Source organism: Mustela nivalis (assembly GCF_964662115.1).
Source record: "Mustela nivalis genome assembly, chromosome: 12".
Taxonomy (NCBI): domain Eukaryota; kingdom Metazoa; phylum Chordata; class Mammalia; order Carnivora; family Mustelidae; genus Mustela; species Mustela nivalis.
Window position 1 is genome coordinate 21,703,806 of NC_139031.1, and position 21,113 is coordinate 21,724,918.

At 37.5% G+C, this 21,113-nt stretch overlaps 1 protein-coding gene and 1 long non-coding RNA gene across 13 annotated transcripts in view; one reads left to right on the top strand and one right to left on the bottom strand.

Moving 5' to 3' along the window:
* Window positions 1-21,113, bottom strand: part of NRF1 (nuclear respiratory factor 1) — a 146,434-nt gene that overhangs the window by 67,725 nt on the left and 57,596 nt on the right. For all 12 annotated transcript variants that reach the window (XR_014301478.1, XR_014301479.1, XR_014301480.1 and 9 more), the window contains exons 3-4: window positions 18,345-18,459; window positions 15,322-15,448 (exon numbers count right to left, since the gene is read on the bottom strand). Coding sequence is in view for 9 of the 12 variants with exons in the window: in XM_082694032.1 (XP_082550158.1) it covers window positions 15,322-15,448; window positions 18,345-18,459 (242 nt within the window). In the remaining 3 variants the exon portion in view is untranslated. The remainder of the gene's footprint in view (window positions 1-15,321; window positions 15,449-18,344; window positions 18,460-21,113) is intronic.
* LOC309845745 overlaps window positions 18,964-21,113 on the top strand; it is a 413,192-nt gene continuing 411,042 nt past the window's right edge. Inside the window, exon 1 of the long non-coding RNA XR_014301491.1 lies at window positions 18,964-19,536. This is a non-coding gene — a long non-coding RNA (uncharacterized lncRNA). The remainder of the gene's footprint in view (window positions 19,537-21,113) is intronic.

Sequence of the window (21,113 nt, forward strand, 5' to 3'; positions counted from 1 at the left end):
GAGATTATTATTTTTTTTTAAAGATTTTATTTATTTATTTGACAGAGAGAGAAATCAGAAGTAGGCAGAGCAGCAAGCAGAGAGAGAGGGGGGAAGCAGGGTCCCTGCTGAGCAGAGAGTCCAATGCGGGGCTCTATCCCAGGACCCTGGGGTCATGACCTGAGCCAAAGGCAGAGGCTTAAGCCACTGAGCCACCGAGGCGCCCCTAGGATTACTTTAAAAAAAAAAAAAAAGTATGTAATAAAAACTCCAAGCCCCTTTGGGAGCTGTATGATAAATATATATATATTTCTGAAACACTGGCTTATGACAATCAAACACAATTTATTGAGCACTTACTATGTGTCAAGCACATATACATTGTCTTAATTAATCCTCACATAATTCTATAAGGAAAATACTAGTATACCCATTGTGCAGCTAAGAAAAACAAGACTTAATAAACTTAAGTGACTTCCCCAAATCATATTGCTAGTGGCTACAAATCAAACTAATTTTTAACTAGCTCCAAAGCCAGTATGTTCAGCCACTTTGCTATCATTTATCTTTTTTCTCAAAACCACTTCTACAGGTGCCCCCCTTCTCATGGGATGAAGTCCAAACTTCTCCGGCCAGCATTGCCACCTTTCTAATCATTCCCCACTTTGCCAAGACTCCCCCAGTGGGGCCTCAGCTGTGCCTGCCCAAGCCTGGAGACGACGTGAATGACACCCTCCTAGCTACTCAGTTTCCTCACTAACTTCTGCAAGTTCTTTTCTACCTCTGGGCCTTTAATTCTGCTTCATATAAAAAAGTCATTCATCTTTCAAGGCCCAACCCAATTTCAACTCCCTGTAAGAAAAATTCCTAAGCTTTCTTGTCATAATTCCCTTACTTCTTTAAATTTCTACAAAATCAAATGATCACTTATATTCTTACACATACCATATACAACCAGTGTGTGACATCACCATCATTACTTAACATGTGTTTTGAAATAGTTCACATACTCAGACACGTGCAGATGATACAGTAACAAACATTCTCATAATTACCAGAGGTGGAGGGTGTTCAGAGCCCTTAGAGTTCTGGGCATGGAACCGGCTTGCTGTGGATTTTGGAATTGACTGCTACCACTATAATACCAATGGGCCCTTAGGCTGCAAAACCAGTCCCAGACAAGATACCATAATTCTTGTGTGTGCCTGAAGCCTTTCTGCAGAAAAGACGAGTCTTCAGAAAGGTCCCATGAAAGATCAAAAAAGTTTTTCTTACCTATATGCTTCCCTGAGATTAAAAATATGTTATCATCTCAGATATGTGAAAATATCCCCCAATGCAGAGCTGCCCTCAGACCCACGATCCCAAAGGACACCTGGCACTGAGCCAGGCCACAGGCTATATGGCCCATGAAGTTGTTGGCTTTCACCCTATTCTCTCTCCAGCCCTAGTGTCAGCCTCTTTTGTCTCCTGCCTCTGTCCAGATGTCTAATTTTCCTCTCAACCCCCTGGATCCTTAGTTTGGGACCTTGAAGCCTCACTGGACTTAGAAGGATTCCTTATCTCATATTTTGTATCAAATTGTGTTAGTTATTTGCTGAGTATGTAAATAAGTGAAAATTTTTTATTTCACTGTTTTTAAAATTTTATTTTATTTAAGATTTTATTTATTTGACAGAGCTCACAAGTAGGCAGAGAGGCAGGTAGGGGGGGCGGGGGGGAGAGCAGGCTCCTTGATGAGCAGAGAGCCTGATATGGGGCTCGATCCCAGGACCCTGAGATCATGACCTGAGCCAAAGGTAGAGGCTTAACCCACTGAGCCACCCAGGTGCCCCTGCTATTTTTTAAAATTTTAATTCCAGTATAGTTAACACAGTGTTCTATTAGTCTCAGGTGTACAACATAGTGATTCAGCAATTCTCTACATTACTCAGGGCTCAACATGATAAATATTCTCTTTAATCCCATCACCTATTTCACTTCTTCTCCACCCATCCCCCTCTGGTGACCACCAGTTTGTTCTCTATAGTTAAGAGTCTGTTTTTTGGTTTGTCTCTTTTTTGTTTGTTTTCTTTTCATTTGTATTTTCTTGTTCATTTGTTTTCTTAAGTTCCATATATGAGTAAATCATATTGCATTTTTTACTTTACTATTTTTAAAAATATGCTTCCACATTTTCTGTAACTTGAAGACATTTTGAAAAACCTATATAAAAAACTGAATGACTTAGAACAAGAAATCATAACCAACTCCAGAGTCCACTCATCTACTGGGAAAGAAGAATTGAAGGCTGAAACATGATTTCAAAGAAGCTGGTGACAATGCCAGGGCTACATCTTGCCTCTGTGCCTGTGACTAATTTCTGTACCTGTAGAACTGGTTAGTCATAGCCAGCATATCCCCATCTAAATGCTACGGATTATTGACTCTGAGGAAAGAGCTCCACCTCCAGAAACTCCTGAAGTTCTTCTGGAAAAAAATGGAAATTCTCTATTCCTCAATAGAATATTTCTAGGCCTATTCCTACCAACTCTATAGAAGACGGCTATGGCAGTAAGCCAAGAACATGCCTTCGGGGCACAGCAGCTTAAAAAAATCTACTATTTGCCAATGCTTTTCATGCCAGCTCTCTATAAACACATATAGAGGATGATAATAAATTTTAATTTCTACTGCTCCTCAGTGAGGTGGGTATTATCCTTATTTTGCACATGAGGACAGTGAGTCACATATAGGAAAAATCAATGTGGGGAACTACTCAAAAAATCAAAACTTAAAAACAGTTTTCACAAATGCGGTGGTTTTAATTATATGTGCCCACTCTAGTTAATACCAACCCACGGGCAAAACTGAATTCGCTTGTCTAAATGTTAACAATGCTGCCTTTTAGGTGGGAGCCACACCTTCACTAAGAAGGATATTCGAAAGGGCCAAAACACCCAATGGAGTTGTTCCGGAGGTCCTTTAACTTTTTATTTTATTTTGTTTTGTTTTAAAAAGCTGAGGCTTAAGGAAACAAAGGTTTTAAATTGCAAAGAGAGATGCCTGCGTGGCTCCTTCAGTCACATGGCTGCCTTTGGCTCAGGTCTTGGTGCCAGGGTCCTGGGATCGAGGCCCCCATCGGGCTCCTTGCAGTGGGAAGTCTGCTTTTCCATTGCCTGCAGCTCCCTCTGCTTGTGCTTTCTCTCTCTCTGACAAATAAATAAAATCTTTAAAAAGCAAACAAACAAAACCTTCAGAGAATATTAGATCTAAGAGGCTAGATCCCAAGCAACTTAAAGAAACCTTGAGTTTCTAAATAAGGCAATCTCATTATACATTCAAGTCAAAGGCCCTTTCTGAGAGTTCAGCTAGTTTTAGGTTACTTCCCTACCTCACATTGCAAATACATACATGGCATATGTGATCTCTGAACCCAGCAGTTCCTCCAGCCAGCCAGCCATCAAACAAATATTATTCATCTCCTCTATGCTAGCCACTGTGCTAAGAAGAGCTGGGGGCAAATCAGAAAGCAAATGTATCCATCACAGTGTCCCATTACTGTGCATATTTCAATCTAGCAGAGAAGACAAACACAAAAATTGTCATAAAAATGAAAGTATAATTAGAAACTGGGACAAGCACTATAAAGAATGACACTAGCTAGCTTCACAGTTCTTTACATCTCAAGGTCTCAATTGAGATCCAATGCAGGATCATAACTTAGAAGTCAAATTTGCATGGCTGAGTGCTGCCAAACGTTTAAGATGCTTTATTCAGGCAACAAATGCTACTCAGCAACTAAGCACCCATGGCGGGGCAATGTGTGGTACTGGGAGCATGATGGAGAACAAAGTAGATCCAGTCCCTCCCCCGAGCTTACAATCTAGCTGGGGATAGAAGTTAATCAAATAATCATACAAATAAAAGCACATCAGTAGAAGTACACACAGCACTGTGGAGAAGCGGAAGGTGGCTTCATTTGTTCCCTTTTAGAAGAGAAAGCAAGGACTAAGAAAATGAAATTAAATTTGAAACCTCATATTTAATACCTTGGACAAACCTATGGGAGATGTAATATTCCATCACCTTGAACCCAAATCTTGACAGCGGCTCTACCATTCAGAAGTTGGCGGGGGGTGGTGGGGCGCGCCAGGGTGGCTCAGTGGGTTAAAGCCTCTGCCTTTGGCTCAAGTGATGGTCCCAGGGTCCTGGGATCGAGCCCCTCATCAGGCTCTCTGCTCCACAGGGAGCCTGCTTCCTCTCTTCTCTCTCTCTCTCTGCCTGCCTCTCTGCCTACTTGTGATCTCTCTGTCAAATAAATAAAATCAAAAAAAAAAAGAAGTTGGGGAATCTTGAGCCAATCACTTAACCTCTTTGAGCCTGTATTCTCTTCCAAAATGCAAATAATTGTAATATGCCTACATCTCAAGGTTATTGGTAGAATTATTGAGAATATGTTTACTTCTAAGTTTTATAAATCTGCTTTATTACACAAATGTTAGTTACAACAATCCTCTCCATTCAATAATTCCATAAACATGCATAAAATGCAGATTTACTTTTAAAGCAGGCCCAAACTCTATGTATGGTTCTGTAAGTTGCTTTGTTCACTTAATCATCATCTCCACATGATAAAGTTAATAGCAAGACTTATGTCATCATACTTAAAGGCAGTGTAGCAGGCCTATCTCAGCACAAGTCATCAATTTATCTAACTAATCCCTTATCTTTGAACATTAAGGTTATTCTGAATTTAAAAAAAAATACTATAAAGAATACAGTGACTGATATACTTGTACATACATCTTTGCTTATTTGACCGATTATTTCCTTAGGATAAAATTTCAAAAGGAAGTTGAGTTAAAAAGTATACATCTGGGGCACATTTTATACCGGTTGCCAATCTGCCCTCTAGAAAATTACACCAATTTAAACTGCCTGTTTCACATGCCAACACTGGAAGCTGTACATCTTTTTCACAGTGTAAAGTAGTTTTCTGTTTTAATTCCCGTTTCTTTGAACATTTTGTTTGACACTTGTACTTCCTCCTTCCATTTACGTCTTCTCTTTTGTCTTTGGGTGTTTGGAAATTATGAATTTATATGAAAAAACTTTAATATACAGAAAGATGCTAAGAACAGTAAAATAAATCCTTCTACCCTCACCACCCAGATTCATTAATTGTCAACGTTTTGGCATAATTACTTTATCTGCCATCTGTACACATACACACACGCACGCACACACACACACACGATATTCTCTGGGCTAACCACTTAAAGTATATTTTATTTCATTATTATTTTTAAAAGATTTTACTTATTTAGTTGAAAGAGAGAGAAAGCACGAGCTGGTGCGGGTAGCGGTGGGGGTGCATGCAAAGGGAGAGGGAGAGGCAGACTCCTTGCGGATCAGGAAGCCTGACTCCAGGCTTCATCCCAGGATCCTGAGATTGGAGGCAGATACTTAACTGACTGAGCCATCCAGGCATCCCCACTTTAAGTATATTTCAGACACTGCAACACTTCTAAATACTTCAGCATGCATCTTGGAAAAACAAGGGCATTCTCATACATAACTAGAGTACAATGATCACATCCTACAAAAATATCAGAATTCCTTAGTATCACCTAATATCTAATCCATATTCAAACATATCTTTGGGTCTTTGTTATTCATCTGTTCATAATTTTATTAATTTTTGACAGCTCTTTATAAAGAACATTAATCATTAATTTGCTACTTACTGTGTGATCCTGAACAAAATACTTAAGCTCTCAACCCTCAATTCCTACAACTGTAAAGCACAAATAATAACATATATATCATAGGGTTATTTTGATGATTAAGTAAAAATCATAAATATAAAGTGCTTAGCAGAAAACAAGTACATTTAAAATACTCAACAGGGGCGCCTGGGTGGCTCAGTGGGTTAAGCCGCTGCCTTCGGCTCAGGTCATGATCTCAGGGTCCTGGGATCGAGTCCCGCATCGGGCTCTCTGCTCAGCAGGGAGCCTGCTTCCTTCTCTCTCTCTCTCTGCCTGCCTCTCAGTGTACTTGTAATTTCTCTCTGTCAAATAAATAATTAAAATCTTTAAAAAACAGCAAACTGCAATTGCTGTTACTAATTTTATGAAAACATTTTTTCCATTTGTTGTGAGTCACTTAGTTTTGTTTACAGTGCCTTGCTATACACTCCAGTTGTGGACAAGAAACTAATATGGGCAAAACACAGTATGGAAAAATAAATGGAGCCCTAAAATATAAGAAAAAATTCAGCATTAACTATTAAAAGGACTAGTAATGTTTCCAATCCTCTTTCAACAAACTCTTAAAATAACAGACAATCTTGAATCTGAAATGTAGGGGCGCCTGGGTGGCTCAGTGGGTTAAAGCCTCTGCCTTCGGCTCAGGTCATGATCCCAGGGTCCTGGGATCGAGCCCCGCATCGGGCTCTTTGCCGCCTGCTTCCTCCCCTTTCTCTCTGCCTGCCTCTCTGCCTACTTGTGATCTTTGTCTGTCAGATAAATAAATAAAATCTTAAAAAAATAAAAAAATAAATTAAAAAATCTGAAATCTATTATTTCAAAGATGAACAGCCCTACTGAATTTTAATTTTTCTAGAGTTTTTCAGCAGACTATAGCTATAAAAGCAAAAAGGAAGATGACAGCTATAGGCAGGAGGACAAAATACAAGTACCAGTTTTAAAATTATTAAATGAGATTATACAAAGTGCTTATAACTATACTGAGAACATAGTAAGCACTCAATAAATGTTAGCCATCTAAATCATCTCCTTAACTATTAACAAGATTATATGCAATACATTGCATACTGATTATGATAAACAATGGGCTCTAATTACTTAATATGACTCTGAATATCAGTATATCTTAAGATTATATTCTGTATCTTGAAGGTTAAGAGAAGTTACCCAAAGTATCAGAGTAGTGTCCCCTTTGAGGGATATACTTTTTCAGTTTTGAACATGTTTATTCTACTGAGGTTTACATATGCTTTCGTTATTTTATTTTCTTACTGAACTGTCCACTTAATTGAGGTTCTTAATTTGTAAAAACAGATTAATGCACAGCATTTCCTTACAAGTTTCAATCTTTCCTTAACTGTGACTATGACTCATCTAATTTCTAAGACTATATATTTGCTTTCTTCTCCCTTTTCCTCAACTAGCATGCTAGAAGTTTTCTTTTTTATTGGACTTTTCATAGTATCACTTCTCGAACGTAACAATTCTACTTTTTCTGCTCACGAACTCCTTAATTTTTTTCACTTCCACATTTACTTAACCTATTTTTTCTTAGACTCATCTTATTTCCTTTCCAGCTTCTTGAATTAGATGTTTATTTCTTTTCCATCTTTCTTGTATATAAAAAAAATTAAGGTAATGAATATTCCTTTGAGAACTAGCTCAAACTGAAACCTTTAAGTTTTGCTTTTATATTATCTAAACAGTCCACAAATTAAGAAGTGTTTTTATGTACTATGTGGCTGAATACTTTTTCCTGTCTATCTTTTGATATTAAGCTCAAAATGTTCTGTATCATGGTGAAAAATATGGCCACTACTGGGTATTTACTCAAAGAAAATGAAAACACTAATTCGAAAAGATATATGTACCCTTCAAGTTTGTTACAGCATTATTTACAATAGCCAAGATATGGAAGCAACCCAAGTGTCCATCATGCATGGATGGATAAAGAGGTGGTGTGTGTATATATGTACATATACACATGCACATAATAGAATATTATAATACTGGAATATATAATGGAATATTACTAAGCCATAAAAAGAATGAAATCTTGTCTTTTGCAACAACATGGATGTATGTAAAGGGTAAAACGATAAGTAAAATAAGTTAGTCAGAGAAAGACAAATATGGTATGATTTCACTCATATGTGGAATTTAAGAAACAAAACATATGGATAAACAAAGGAAAAATAGACCAAAAAAAACTAGACTCTTTAATACAGAAAACAAACTGTTGGTTACCAGAAGCATAGCGGGAGGGGAGAAGTGACTGAAATGGATAAATGGGGTTAAGAGTACACTTAATCTTGATGAGCACTGAGAAATGTACAGAACTGTCAAATCACTGAATTACATACTTGAAACTAATAAAACACAGCATGTTAATTATGTTTCAATTTTTAAAAAGAGAGATCTGTAGTTCTAGCTGAAAAACAAAATTGAAGTAGTTCCCTGGACCAAAAACCCCCACAACCATATGGCCTGTATAATTTCTGCATTTTACAATTTATTAAGATCTTCATTGGGGCCTAATAATATATTTGGTCAAGTCTTATAACCCATTCATGTAATTTTTCAAATATGACATATTCTCTCCTTATACAGTATTAATGCTAGCATACATATTTTATATTAACCTTATTCTTTTATTCAGATCACTATATTCTTATTATTTTCTTCCTTAATCTGATAAAGATATTAAAGCCTCCTGCCATTGTCATGCTTTATTTTTTCTTATATTTGTAATATTTTGATCTACACACTTTGCTTTCATGTTTGAGGCAAAAAAGGTGCATTATAAATTTATACTGTTTATCAATATCAAATTACCTCCGGTTCTCAGTTAATACTTGTTTAAGGATTTGGCTTTGTCTGATATTAATGCTATGATCCATGATTTATTTATTATTTTTTTTTTAAAGATTTTATTTATTTATTTGACAGAGAGAGATCACAAGTAGGCAGAGAAGCAGGCAGAGAGAGAGAGGAGGAAGCAGGCTCCCCGCTGAGCAGAGAGCCCGATGCGGGACTCGATCCCAGGACCCTGAGATCATGACCTGAGCCGAAGGCAGCGGCTTAACCCACTGAGCCACCCAGGCGCCCCCATGATTTATTTTTTGTAGGTATTTGTCTGACACACCTTTGCCTATTATTTTACTTTTAACATTTTTAACAGCTTTATTGAGATTATAACTCACATATCCTACACATTAGTTTCTAATGGCTGCCACAATGATTATTAACTTGGTGGCTTAAACCAACAGAAACTCATTCTCTTAGTTTTACTGGGCTAAAATCAAGGTCATTGGCAAGTCTGGTCCTTCTGGAGGCTTTAGGAGAGAGTCCATTTCCTTGCCTCATCTAGCTGCTTCTAACCTGTATTCTTTGGCTCCTGACCCCTTCCCCCCTTCCCTGCATCCAACCTTTTACTCCTACCAATGCATCTTCTACTTCTTTATCAATCTCCCCTTGTCTCCCTTTGATAAAGACAATGTAGTTAGACGTAGGCTATACCCAGATAATCCAGGGTAATCACCCCATCTCAAGATTGTTAACCTAATCACCACACAGTCCTTTTTGCCATACAAGGTAACACACAAAGATTCCAGGAATTCAGATCTGGATATCCTTGGGGTCATTATTCAGCCTATCAGACCATACAATTCATCATTTAAAGTGTACAATTAAAAAAAATAAAGTGTACAATTCAACCTTCTTAAGTATATATGTAGGGTTATGCAAGCATCATAATCTAATTTTAGAGCATTTTTATCCCCCTAAAATAAACTCTGCACTCATTGGCTGTCACTTTTCATTCCTCTTTCCCACCTTTCCAATCTGGCAATGACTAATCTACTCCATAGATCTGCCTGTCGTGGACACTGCATACAAATGGAATCAGACCACATGTGGTCTTTTGTGATTGGGCTCTTTCACTTATCAAAATGTTTTCAAGGTTTATCCATGCTGTCATTTTTTTTTTTGAAGATTTTATTTATTTATCTGAGAGACAGAGAGAAAATGAGCAGTGGAGGGGGTGGGCGGGGGAGAGAGAGAGAAAGAGACACTCCCTGCTGTGCAGGGAGCTGGATTCAGGACTCAATCCTAGGACCTGGAGATCATGACCTGAGTGAGGTCAGACACATAACTGACCAAGCTAACCAGGTACCCCACATGCTGTAGTTTTTTTTTTTTTTTTTTTTTTTAATCAGTATTTCACTCCCTCTTACTGACGAATAATATTCCATTGTAGATAATATATTTATCCTCACATCAGTTGTTGAGCATTTGGGCTGTTTCCACTTTGTGGCGATTACGAATAATGCTGCTAAGAACATGTGTGTAACTTTTATGTATAAGTTTTGCTGCTATGGACATTGTGTATATAAAGCTTTGCTTTCAGTTCTTTTGAGTAAACCTAGGAGTAGAATTGCTGGGTCATGTAGTGACTCTACTTTTAGGAAACTGCCAAACTGTTTCTTTCTTTTTTTTTTTTTTTTTTAAAGGTGTAATTTATTTATTTGACAGAAAGAGATACAGCAAGAGAGGGAACACAAGCAGCAGGAGTGGGAGAGGGAAAAGCAGGCTTCCCACTGAGCAGGGAGCCCGATGTGGGACTCAATCATGACCAGAGCCGAAGGCAGACGCTTAATGACTGAGCCACCCAGGCGCCCTGCCAAACTGTTTTCTGAAGCAACGACATCATTTTACATTCCCAATAGCAATGTATGGAAGGTTCTAATTTCTACATATACTCAACAACACTTATTGTTGTCTACCTTTTTTATTATAATCATCCTAGTAAGTATGTAGTAGTGTCTCGTTCTGGTTTTGATTTTCATTTCCCTAATACTAATAACTGTTTATCATTACTGCTTATGTGCTTGCTGACCATTCCTCTATCTTCTTTGGAGAAATATCTATTCAGATTCTTTGTCATTTTTTAAAAAACTTGGAAGTATAGCTGAACACAACTTACATTAGTGTCAGGTTTTACAACATCGTGATTGGTAACTCAATACATTCTGCTATGTTCACAAGTATAGCTATTGTCATGATACAATGCTATTGTGATACCACAGAGTATATTCTCTGCTGTACTTTTCATCTCCATGACTTATTCATTCCATAATTGGAAGCCTGTACCTCCCACTCCCCTTTACCTCTGTTTGCTGATCCCCTACCATCCCACTCTGGGAATTGCCAATTCGTTCTCTGTATTTTAGGAGCCTGTTTCCGCTTTGTTTTTTAAATTTAACATGTAAGTGAAATCATATGATACTTGTCTCTGTCTGATTTATGTCACTTAGCACAATACCCTCTAGGTCCATCTATGTTGTCACAAATGGCAAGATTTCATTTTTTTATGGCTGAGTAATATTACCTCTTCTTTATCCACTCTCTATGGACAGACATATGGGTTACTTCCGTATCTTGGCAACTGTAAAGAATGCTGCAGTAAACATAGGGGTACATGTATCTTTTTGAACTAGTGTTTTCATGTTCTTCTGTAAATATCCAGTAGTGGAATTACTGGACTGTATGGCATTTCTATTTTTAATTTTTTAAGCAACAACCTCCATACTGTTTTCCATAGTGGCTACACGCTACCAACAGTACACAGGTGCTCTGTTTTCTCTCCATTACCACCAACACTTGTTAGTTTTTTTTTTTAAGATTTTATTTATTTTTGGGAGAGAGAGAATGCACGCACAAGTGAGGGGAGGGACAGAGGGGGAGAGGGTGGGAGGGGGAAAGCAGACTCCATGCTGAACACAGAGCCCAAAGTGGGGCTTGATCTCATGATCCTGAGATCATGCATGACCTAAGCCGAAACCAAGAGTCAGATGGTTAATCAACTGAGCCACCCAGGTGCCCTTCTTGTCTTTTTGATACTAGGCATTTTGACAGGTGAGAGGTGATATCTCATTATGGTTTTGATTTGCCTTTTCCTAATGATGAGTGAGGCTGAGCATCTTCTCATGCGTCTGATGGCCATCTGTAGGTTTTAAGTCCTCTGCCCATTTTTTAATTGGATTGTTTGGGTTTTTTGCTGTTGAGCTTGTAACTTCTTTATATATTTTGGATATTAACTCCTTAAAAGATATATCATCTGCAAATACCTTGTCACATTCAGTAGATCGCATTTTTCTTATGTTGGTGACTTCCTTTGCTGTCCAGAAGCTTTTTATTTTTGTGTAGTCCTAATAATTTATTTTTGCTTTTGTTTCCCTTGCCTAAGGAGACACATCCATAAACAGCTTGTGGAGGCCAATGTATTAAGAGATTATTGCCTACATTTTCTTCTAGGAGTTTTACAGTTTCAGGTCTCACATTTAGGTCTTTAATTCATTTTTAACTTATTTTTGTGTATGGCATAAGAAAGTGGTCCAGTTTTCCCAACACCATTTTTTAAAGAGACTAGCCTTCCCCCATTGTATATTCTTGCCTCCATAGTCATTGATTAATTGACCATATAAGGGTGGGTTTATTTTGGGTCTTTCTATTATATTCTATTGATCTCTATGCCTATTTTTGTGCCAGTACTATACAGTTTGATTATTAAAACTATGTAAATCTGGGATTGTGATACCTCCAGCTGTTTTCTTCTTTCTCAAGATTGCTTTGGATATTTGAGGTCTTTTATGAATCTTGGGATTATTTGTTCTACTTCTGTGAAAATGCTACTGGTATTTCGATTGGGATTGCATTGAATCTGTAGATTGCTTTGGGTATATAAACGTTTTAGTGATATTAATTCTTCCAATCCATGAGCATAAAATATCTTTCCAATTTTGTTGTCATCAATTTCTTTCATCACTGTTGTGTATTTTTTTCAGAATACAGGTCTTTCACCACCTCGGTCAAGTTTATTCCTAAGTATTTTATTTTTTTTTTGGTGCAATTATAAGCAGAAGTATTTTCTTAATTCCTCTTTCTGCTACTTCATTATTTTTATATAAATTCTACTTATTTAACATACAGTGCATTATTGGTTTCGGAAGTAGAATTAATTCATTATTAATGTATAAAAATGCAACAGATTTCTGTATATAAATTTTGTATCCTGCAACTTTACTGAATTCATTTATCCGTTCTAACAGATTTATGATAGAGTCTTCAGGGTGTTCTAAGTATAGTAGTATGTCATCTTCAAATAGTGACAGAATCTTCACCATTTAAAAATTGGGCTTAGGGTGCCTGGGTGGCTCAACTGGTTAAGTGAAACTCTTGACTTTGGTTTGGGCTGTGATCACAGGGTTCTGAGATCCAGCCCTGCATCAGGCACCACACGACTTGTGGCGCCCGCCTGAGATTCTCTAACCTCCCTCTGCCCCTCCCTGCTGCTGTGCATGCATACTACATAAATAACTAAATAGGGCTGTCTTTTTATTGTTTAGTTCTACAAGATCTTTACATGGATTCAAGTTCTTTGTCAGATGTATGATTTGCAAATATTTTCTCCCATTCTGTGAACTGTCCTTTCCCTTTATTTTTTTTTAAGATTTTTTATTTATTAATTTGACAGACAGAGATCACAAGTAGACAGAGAGGCAGGCAGAGAGAGAGAGGAGGAAGCAGACTCCGCACTGAGCAGAGAGCCCAATGTGGGGCTGGACCCCAGGGTCCTGGGATCATGACCTGAGCCAAAGGCAGAGGCTTTAACCCACTGACTCACCCAGGCCCCCTCCTTTCACTTTCAATGGTATCATTTGCAGCTACTTTGAACATCTGTGAATCACTGTGAGTATGTCACATAAATTAAATACAGTTGGGTTTTGGTTTGGATTATTGTTGTTCCACTCTGAAAGAAAATCTTTGTCTTTCTCAAAGGAGTTAATCCATTTATATTTATGATCTACAACAGAATTAACTGGTTTCACTTATATTATTTTGTTCTATACTTTGTGTTTTCTTTTTTAAATCTTTTATATAGACTTGGTATTTTCCCTCTTTAATGTTTTAGGGGACACATTCTGCTTCTAATTCTACTGGTATTTATTCTTTAGCCTATGTGTATGAAATGTCAGTCAATGAAAAAATATTTACTGCTTTTTTTTCTGTCTAGTTTGTCATATGACTGTTTGTTTCATAGAGTCTATATCCTTTTAAAGACTCCAACAGTTTCTCAAAATTTCCTTTTGTTTCTTGGGTTTTTAAAAAAAGATTTTGTTTTAAGAAATCTCTATACACAGTATGGGGCTCAAACTTAACAACCCTGAGATCAAGAGTCACATGTTCCACTGGCTGAGCCAGCCAGGCACTTCTCCTTTTAGAGAGTAATTTTCGGAGATATTTTCTGAGTATTCTAGATGAGTCCTTTTCACAAATCATATTATTATTAGTAGTAGTAAAATTATTTTAAATATTTGATACTGAAAAACAGAAGACACGCCCAGATTTCATGTTGGTGAACATCATGACACTAGGACAGCTTGTCAGGCACCATTTTGACCTAGAAATCTTCTACCATATTCTTCTAAGGGAAGGTCCTAATACACACCCTAAGTCTAGGGCCTCAGGAATTTTTGGTAAAACTCAAAACGAAATTCAAAAATGTTGAAAAAGAACCACAACATTTGCATGTGAAAAAAAAAAAACCAGTAAAACCAACAAAATTTCAATTGCTTACTAATCAGTTCTAAACTCCTCAAATGTCTACATTCAATACGGAGAAATACAATAAATGTCCCTTCAGCTAATAAACTTCATTCCAATAAAAATAAAATGCAATTTAAATCTGGACAGACCATTATTCTACTAACAATTCAAAGTTATTCAAAGCCAGAGAAAAAGTAGTTCACTTAGTGTAAGTATGAAAAGATAAAATACTATCTTTAAAAACTTAGCTACAGATAGTTAGGTGATCAAAATATTCAACTGTATTTCAAAATTGAAGCAGAGTGTCAAATAAATTCTTCAAAGAAATGCAAGAGATTTTAAATATGCAACTCAAATACCAGAAATCAGTAAAATGGTTCCTGAGGTTTGCCTCATGAGGTTTACATCTTAGAATTATCTCCCATTTTGTTTCTGACATAAATCAGTAATTTTCTTATAAAATCCTTGGGACACCTGGGTGACTCAGTGGGGGTGAAATATCTTTCCTTGGCTCAGGTCATGATCCTGGAGTCCCGGGACCAAGCCCCACATCCGGCTCTCTACTGAGCAGGGGGTCTGTTTCTGTCTCTGCCCCTTACCGGCTCATGTTCTCTCTCTCTCTCTCTAAATAAATAAATAAATAACTTTAAATTAGAAAATGAAAAACAAAAAACACCACAAAATCCTGTCGTGTTCGTTTCTTAACAAACATAACACCATCTTTCCCCGCCTTGGGCTGACAGATACAAGGCATCTCTCAGATGGCGTATCTGAGAGCGTAGACTATCTTGCTACAGTAAGTACAAACAGAAATAATCGTTTTTATTTTGATCTATACACAGCGGTTTGAAAACCAGTCCCACTCCCACCCCCAGACAAGGGGAGGATAGAAGTAACAGCTATAGTACTAGACAGAGGATCAAAAGAACAAATAACCCACAGAAAGCAAGAGTGAGTCTCTGAGAACACAGCTGAGTTTTCTTACCACATTCTCCAAAGGTGCTGCACCGAACACTTTAAAGACAGGGTTGGGTTTAGAGGGGGAGATACAGAGGACAATAGCTTGCTGTCCCACTCGAGTAGTATATTCATCTAATGTAGCTCGAAGTTTCCTGAATTAGACAATGAAAAGAGAATAAAAACGGTTAAGGAAGAGAGAAATTAGAGTGACACAGAAAATTTACTTTGACTTGAGGCAATTTATTCTGATCAGATGCGTTGTTGATGTTTTACCTGAAATGTGAAAAGGGTAGTGTGAGTTTGAATATCCTGTTCAGCAGAAAAATGTGCATACCTTTGTCCTAAAGACCAATGACTAGCTAACTGATGAAAGGGTCCGCTATAAGTCTGCTTCAGGACACAGCCATGACACAATGTTGAACAGGGAGAGTATAAATTCTTCCTGATCCGAGCAACACTAAAGGGGTTTTCTCTTACTGCAACTTATAATAACAATAAAGATTACTGCTGAGACATTTACTTGTAGACATTATCATGTTATCTCCATGCTTAATGAAGGGGGCCTAAATGATCTGCTTCTAATTTCTTTGACAGATGTAGTCATTGTTTATGTCTCACTGACATAGATTTATCCAGAAATATGACTTCAAAAATGTTGTCATTTCTAGATTTTCATTGCATATAGATAATAATTATTGGTTCTGTAATATTTTACAAATGAGGAAGAAGTAAAAGAGCATTTTAAAGTGTATCAACACTGGGTGAAATAGAAATGCTGGGCTTTTCCTCTGAAATCATGGGGCATTATTTTAAAGTTCTACATTCCGTAATCCTCTGGGAACATAGTCTACTCTTTCCAGAGACTGGTGAGTAATTAATTCAAATGAAACAAAGTGAACATATCTAGTTTTCCACCTTTCTCCAAAAGTATGTACTGTCATGCCTACGCCCCTTATAGCAAAGACATGTCTATATATAACATGTTCTAATTATTCTGGCCTATCCCATCATGAAAGGAAATAAGAACTGCCTATTTGTTGGTATATAAACACTTTGCTGAAAGCTTCCAATCAATACTTTTTGGGTTTTTTTCTTCAGTTTCTTATAATCTTCCTCTTCTGTTCTTAGTATAAACTGTTATTTTCTAGCTTTTGTCACGTATCATTCACATGGGCTGGCACTCCATTTGGATTCAATATTCTAATAAACACCTAGAAATTTTGGGTGTATTTAAAACACTGTAAGAAAAAAACCTTCTGGAACATTTTATAGACAAAATTTCTTATCCTGTATGAATGCACGTTGTGCTACCATCAAATATTAAGTCCCCGTGTACTATTGCTGCATGATAATCTTTCTGTACAACCTACAAACTCCTCAGAAAAAACTCTTCAGCAAAGGACCATATGCTAAACAAGAAATTTGGCAGCATTCCTTGAAGGAATGGTCTATATTCACACTCTCTAATTCTTCTTTTCCCATTCTCTCTTGAAGATACCCCAATCCTTTCAGCCTTACCACTCCATTGGAAATGCTCTTGCCAAGTTCAATCATGACCTCCATGTTGCTAAATCTAATGGTCAATATGCATCTTATTCAACCTGCCAGCAGCATTTGACAGAGCTAATCACACACTCTCCTTATTAACATGCTTTTCGCACTTGGTTTCTAGTATATTGCACTCTTGATTTTCCTCCCGATTCACTGGTAGCTTCCCAGACTCTTCTGCTCATTCCTTTCATCTCTCCAATCTCTAAAAGTTAGAGGGCTCTAGGCCTCGGTCTGCATTCACTCTCTTGGTGGCCTCCGGTCAAGACCTCCACCAAGACCTTCCAGTCTCAGAGTCTTAGATAAGATCTAAAACTTGGACATTTTCAGCAAGATCTCTCCTTTGAATTTCAGACTCACGTATCAACTGCTTACTGTTTCTCCACTTAATGATTAAGAGGTATCACAGACCTATCTGCCTTATCCTCACTCATTCCTATACTTGCTCCTCTCTTCCAGTAAGAATCATCCCAACCCTTCCAATAATCAGACCAAAAATCTTGAGGTCCCCTTCATTCCTGTTTTTGCTCTCACACCCCACAGCCAATCCATCATGTTGGAGTTGACTTTTTTGGGGGTGGGGGGAGTTGACTTTTGAAATACACCTAGGATGACTGCCTCTTACTACCGTTGCTGCTGCAATATTGGTTTTACGACCCTATGATTTCTGGCCTGGATTACTACAATAACCTCATTTTCTTCCTGCTTCCATTCTGGTATACTCAAACTCTATTCTCAACACAGTAGCCTGATGGTTTCTCTGAAAACATAAGTCAGACCATATCACTGCTTTGGTCAAAAGCCTTTACTGACTTCTCATCTCATTCAGAACAAGAGTCAAAGCCCTTCTACTAGACCAACGACCCCATGATGTGTCTCTCTACTACTGCTCTAACTCCATCTCCTGTCATTCTTTCCCTGGCTATTCCTCAAACATGACCATCACATTCCATCCCACTTCAGAAACTTTCCTCTTGTTCTTCTCCTGCCTGGAAAGATCTTCCTTTAGACATCAGTAATTCCCTGTTCAGAGGCTGCCTGTCAAAAAGGATTTCCCAGATCATCCCTACAAAAAAAAAGAGAAACTACTATATCCCCCCAAACCTTTCCTTTTTTTCCTTACTCATATTTTCTTTTTTTCCATAGTACTTATCATCACCTGATATATTACAGAGTGTTTATTTTATTTTTTTCTACTAGAATATAAACTCCCTAAGGGAATTTGTTTTGTTCACAGTTGTATTCCCAAGACCTAGAATAATGTCTGGCACAGTGCAGGCATAAAAATTTTCTCAGAATGAAATAATGTGATATTCTACATCTGTTCATCATTTCTAGTTTCATTTATTTGATTCTATAGGAGTACCTTCAAGTCTAATTCTGCCATCAAGGACCCTAACTTGATTTCCTCAGTGTACCTAGTAACGTATGTTCTAATTCTGTCATCCACACCATGAAGCATTGGAGAAACAGCAACAATATGGAGAAGGGAGCCCTCACCGAAGCAGGCGTGTTTGCTGTCTCTTCCGGATAGACGGATTAGACTCAAACACATGAGGCCGTTTCCGTTTCTTTCCTGTCGCCACAGCAGCGGCAGCAGCCATTCCCACAGGACCTGAAATAATAATGCATGTGCTGAAAGCAGGCAAAGCCTGTTAGCTCTATGAGACAGAAAACAATTCAAAGTACAAAAAAGGTAGCCTTTATTTCCTAATACATTCTCAGTAAATATAGAATGTTCCTGATATTATCAACATACTTTGCTATTGTTCAAAACAAATCATATTTTCATTTACCAATAAAACTTGCAATGAATCTAAAAAAGTGATTGACTTAAACACCTCCCCACCATATACAAGCTAAATTTCATATAATGTTGTGTTTTGTTTTGTTTTGTTTTGCCAGCAGACCCATACTGCAAAGCTGATATTCTCAGAGGTGCTAGATGAAATTGCAACACTGAGAGGAAGAGCTTGCCAAAAGAAAATAATCACAGATTTCAAATTTCATTTCCATCCTTGTGCCCCTCTTTCCATTACCCCAAAACACTGTCAAGTTAAGGAAGTCAGAGATAATCACTCATGCTTGGAACTCAAATAGTAACAACAACGTAACCAAAAGAGGAAGAGCTGGAGGAGTATTATCTTAATTGGATTTTTTTTTTCTTATGTATCTGAGAATTGTGCCTAAAATGGAGTTGTTGACCACAATGTTAAACTGATGAAAGCATACTGGCAGGAAAGAGATGAAAACTATCCCACTCTAAAGAAAAAATGTTAATAAAAGTCAGTCTGGCTTGCCCTGAAACTAATTATTAAAATAAAGGGTAGACCCTAAGGAATTATTGGAGTCTCTGATTCATGGAATCTCAACATATCAAGGACGTTCCTTTTTTTTTTCTTTCCCTTTTTTAAGCAGATGATCCACTTTCATCCTTATTTGTAAACCCTATGAAAGGCTTACATGAAAATTAAGTTTAACTACTTACACTTGCCCTAGCATATATGTTATATATGGTCTAAGGGGCTCAATTAAAATAAGTCTCCCTGAAAATCTAGACAAATCTCTCTACATGTTATTTAGTCTGACTTAAATAAACTCCTCTAAAGAGTCCCAGAGCAAGTAAGAGAATAAATGAGGAGCGCCTGGGTGGCTTACTGGGTTGGGGCCTCTGCCTTTGGCTCAGGTCATGGTCCCAGGGTCCTGAAATCAAGCCCCGCATCGGGCTCTCTGCTCCATAGGGAGCCTGCTTCCTCCTCTCTCTCTGCTTGCCTCTCTGCCTACTTGTGATCTCTGTCAAATAAATAAAAAAAATCTCAAGATTTTGACAGAGATCACAAGTAGGCAGAGAGGCAAGCAGAGAGACAGGAGGAAGCAGGCTCCCCATGGAGCAGAGAGCCTGATGCGGGACTCGATCCCAGGACCCGAGGACCATGACCTGAGCTGAAGGCAGAGGCTTAACCCACTGAGCCACTCAGGCCCCCTAAATGAATGCTTTTAACCTTTCCAGCTGGTAGATGAAAAAAAAATCCCATTGAAAGATTTTTTCCAGTATTTAATTTTTTAACTATGATAAGAACACTTAATATGAGATCTACCATATTAATTTTTAAGTGTACAAACAGCTAAGGATAGGCACAATGTTGTACGCAAGATCTCTAGAACTTTTTCATCTTGCATAATTGAAATTTTATACCTGTTGAAGAGCAACTCTCATTTCCATACCCCAGTCGCCAGCTCAACTACCCTTCTACCTCTGTTTCTAGGAGTTTGACTAGATACCCCATATAAGTAGAATCATGCAATATCTGTCCTCTGTAACTGATTTATTTTACTTAGCATAATACCCTCAAGAATCATCCATGTTGTTGCATATGGCAGGATTTCCTTTTTTTTAAAGGCTGGATAATCTTCCATTCTTTATTCACTCATCTGTCAATGGACACTTGAGTTGCTCCACATCTTGGCTATTGTGAATAATGAACATGGGAATGTGAATACTCTATGAGATCCTGATTTCAGTTCATTTCAGTAAGTATCCAGAGGTGGAATTGCATAGGGCATTTCTATTTTTAATTTTTAAAGGAAACTTTACACTGTTTTCCATATAGGCTGCACCATTTTATATTCCCACCAACAGCATATAAGGATTCCAATTTCTCCACATCCTTGCTAATATTTATCCTTCGTTGTTATTTGGTAAGAGCCATCCTAACAGGTGTCAGGTAGCATCTCACTGTGGTTTTGATTTGTATCTCCCTGAGGATTAGTAATGTGAACATCTTTTTCACGGGGTTCTTGGCCATTTGTACGTCTTCTTTAAGGAGATGTCTACTCAAGTCCTCTGTCCATTTTTAAAAATTAGCTTACTTGTTTTTATTCTATTGATATGTAGGAGTCCAACATCTTATAACTAAAACTTTCAAATATAGAGCAAAGTTGAAAGAATTTTTTAGTGAACATTTATGTATCTACCACTCTACCATAACATTTTAACACACGCATGTATCCATCTTTTTTTTTTTAATTTAAGACTTTTTAAAAAATTTTTAAATAATCTCCACACCTAACATGGGGCTTGAACTCACCACCCTGAGATCAAGAGTCACATGCTCTGGTGAGCCAGCCACGCACCCCATTCATCTTTCTACCCACTCACTAGTCCATATCACTTCTTATTCTGATGTATGTAAACTGCAGTACGATTCACCTAAATATTCAGTAGGAATATCATTAGCTAGAGTTCAATATTTCTTTACAATTTTTTCT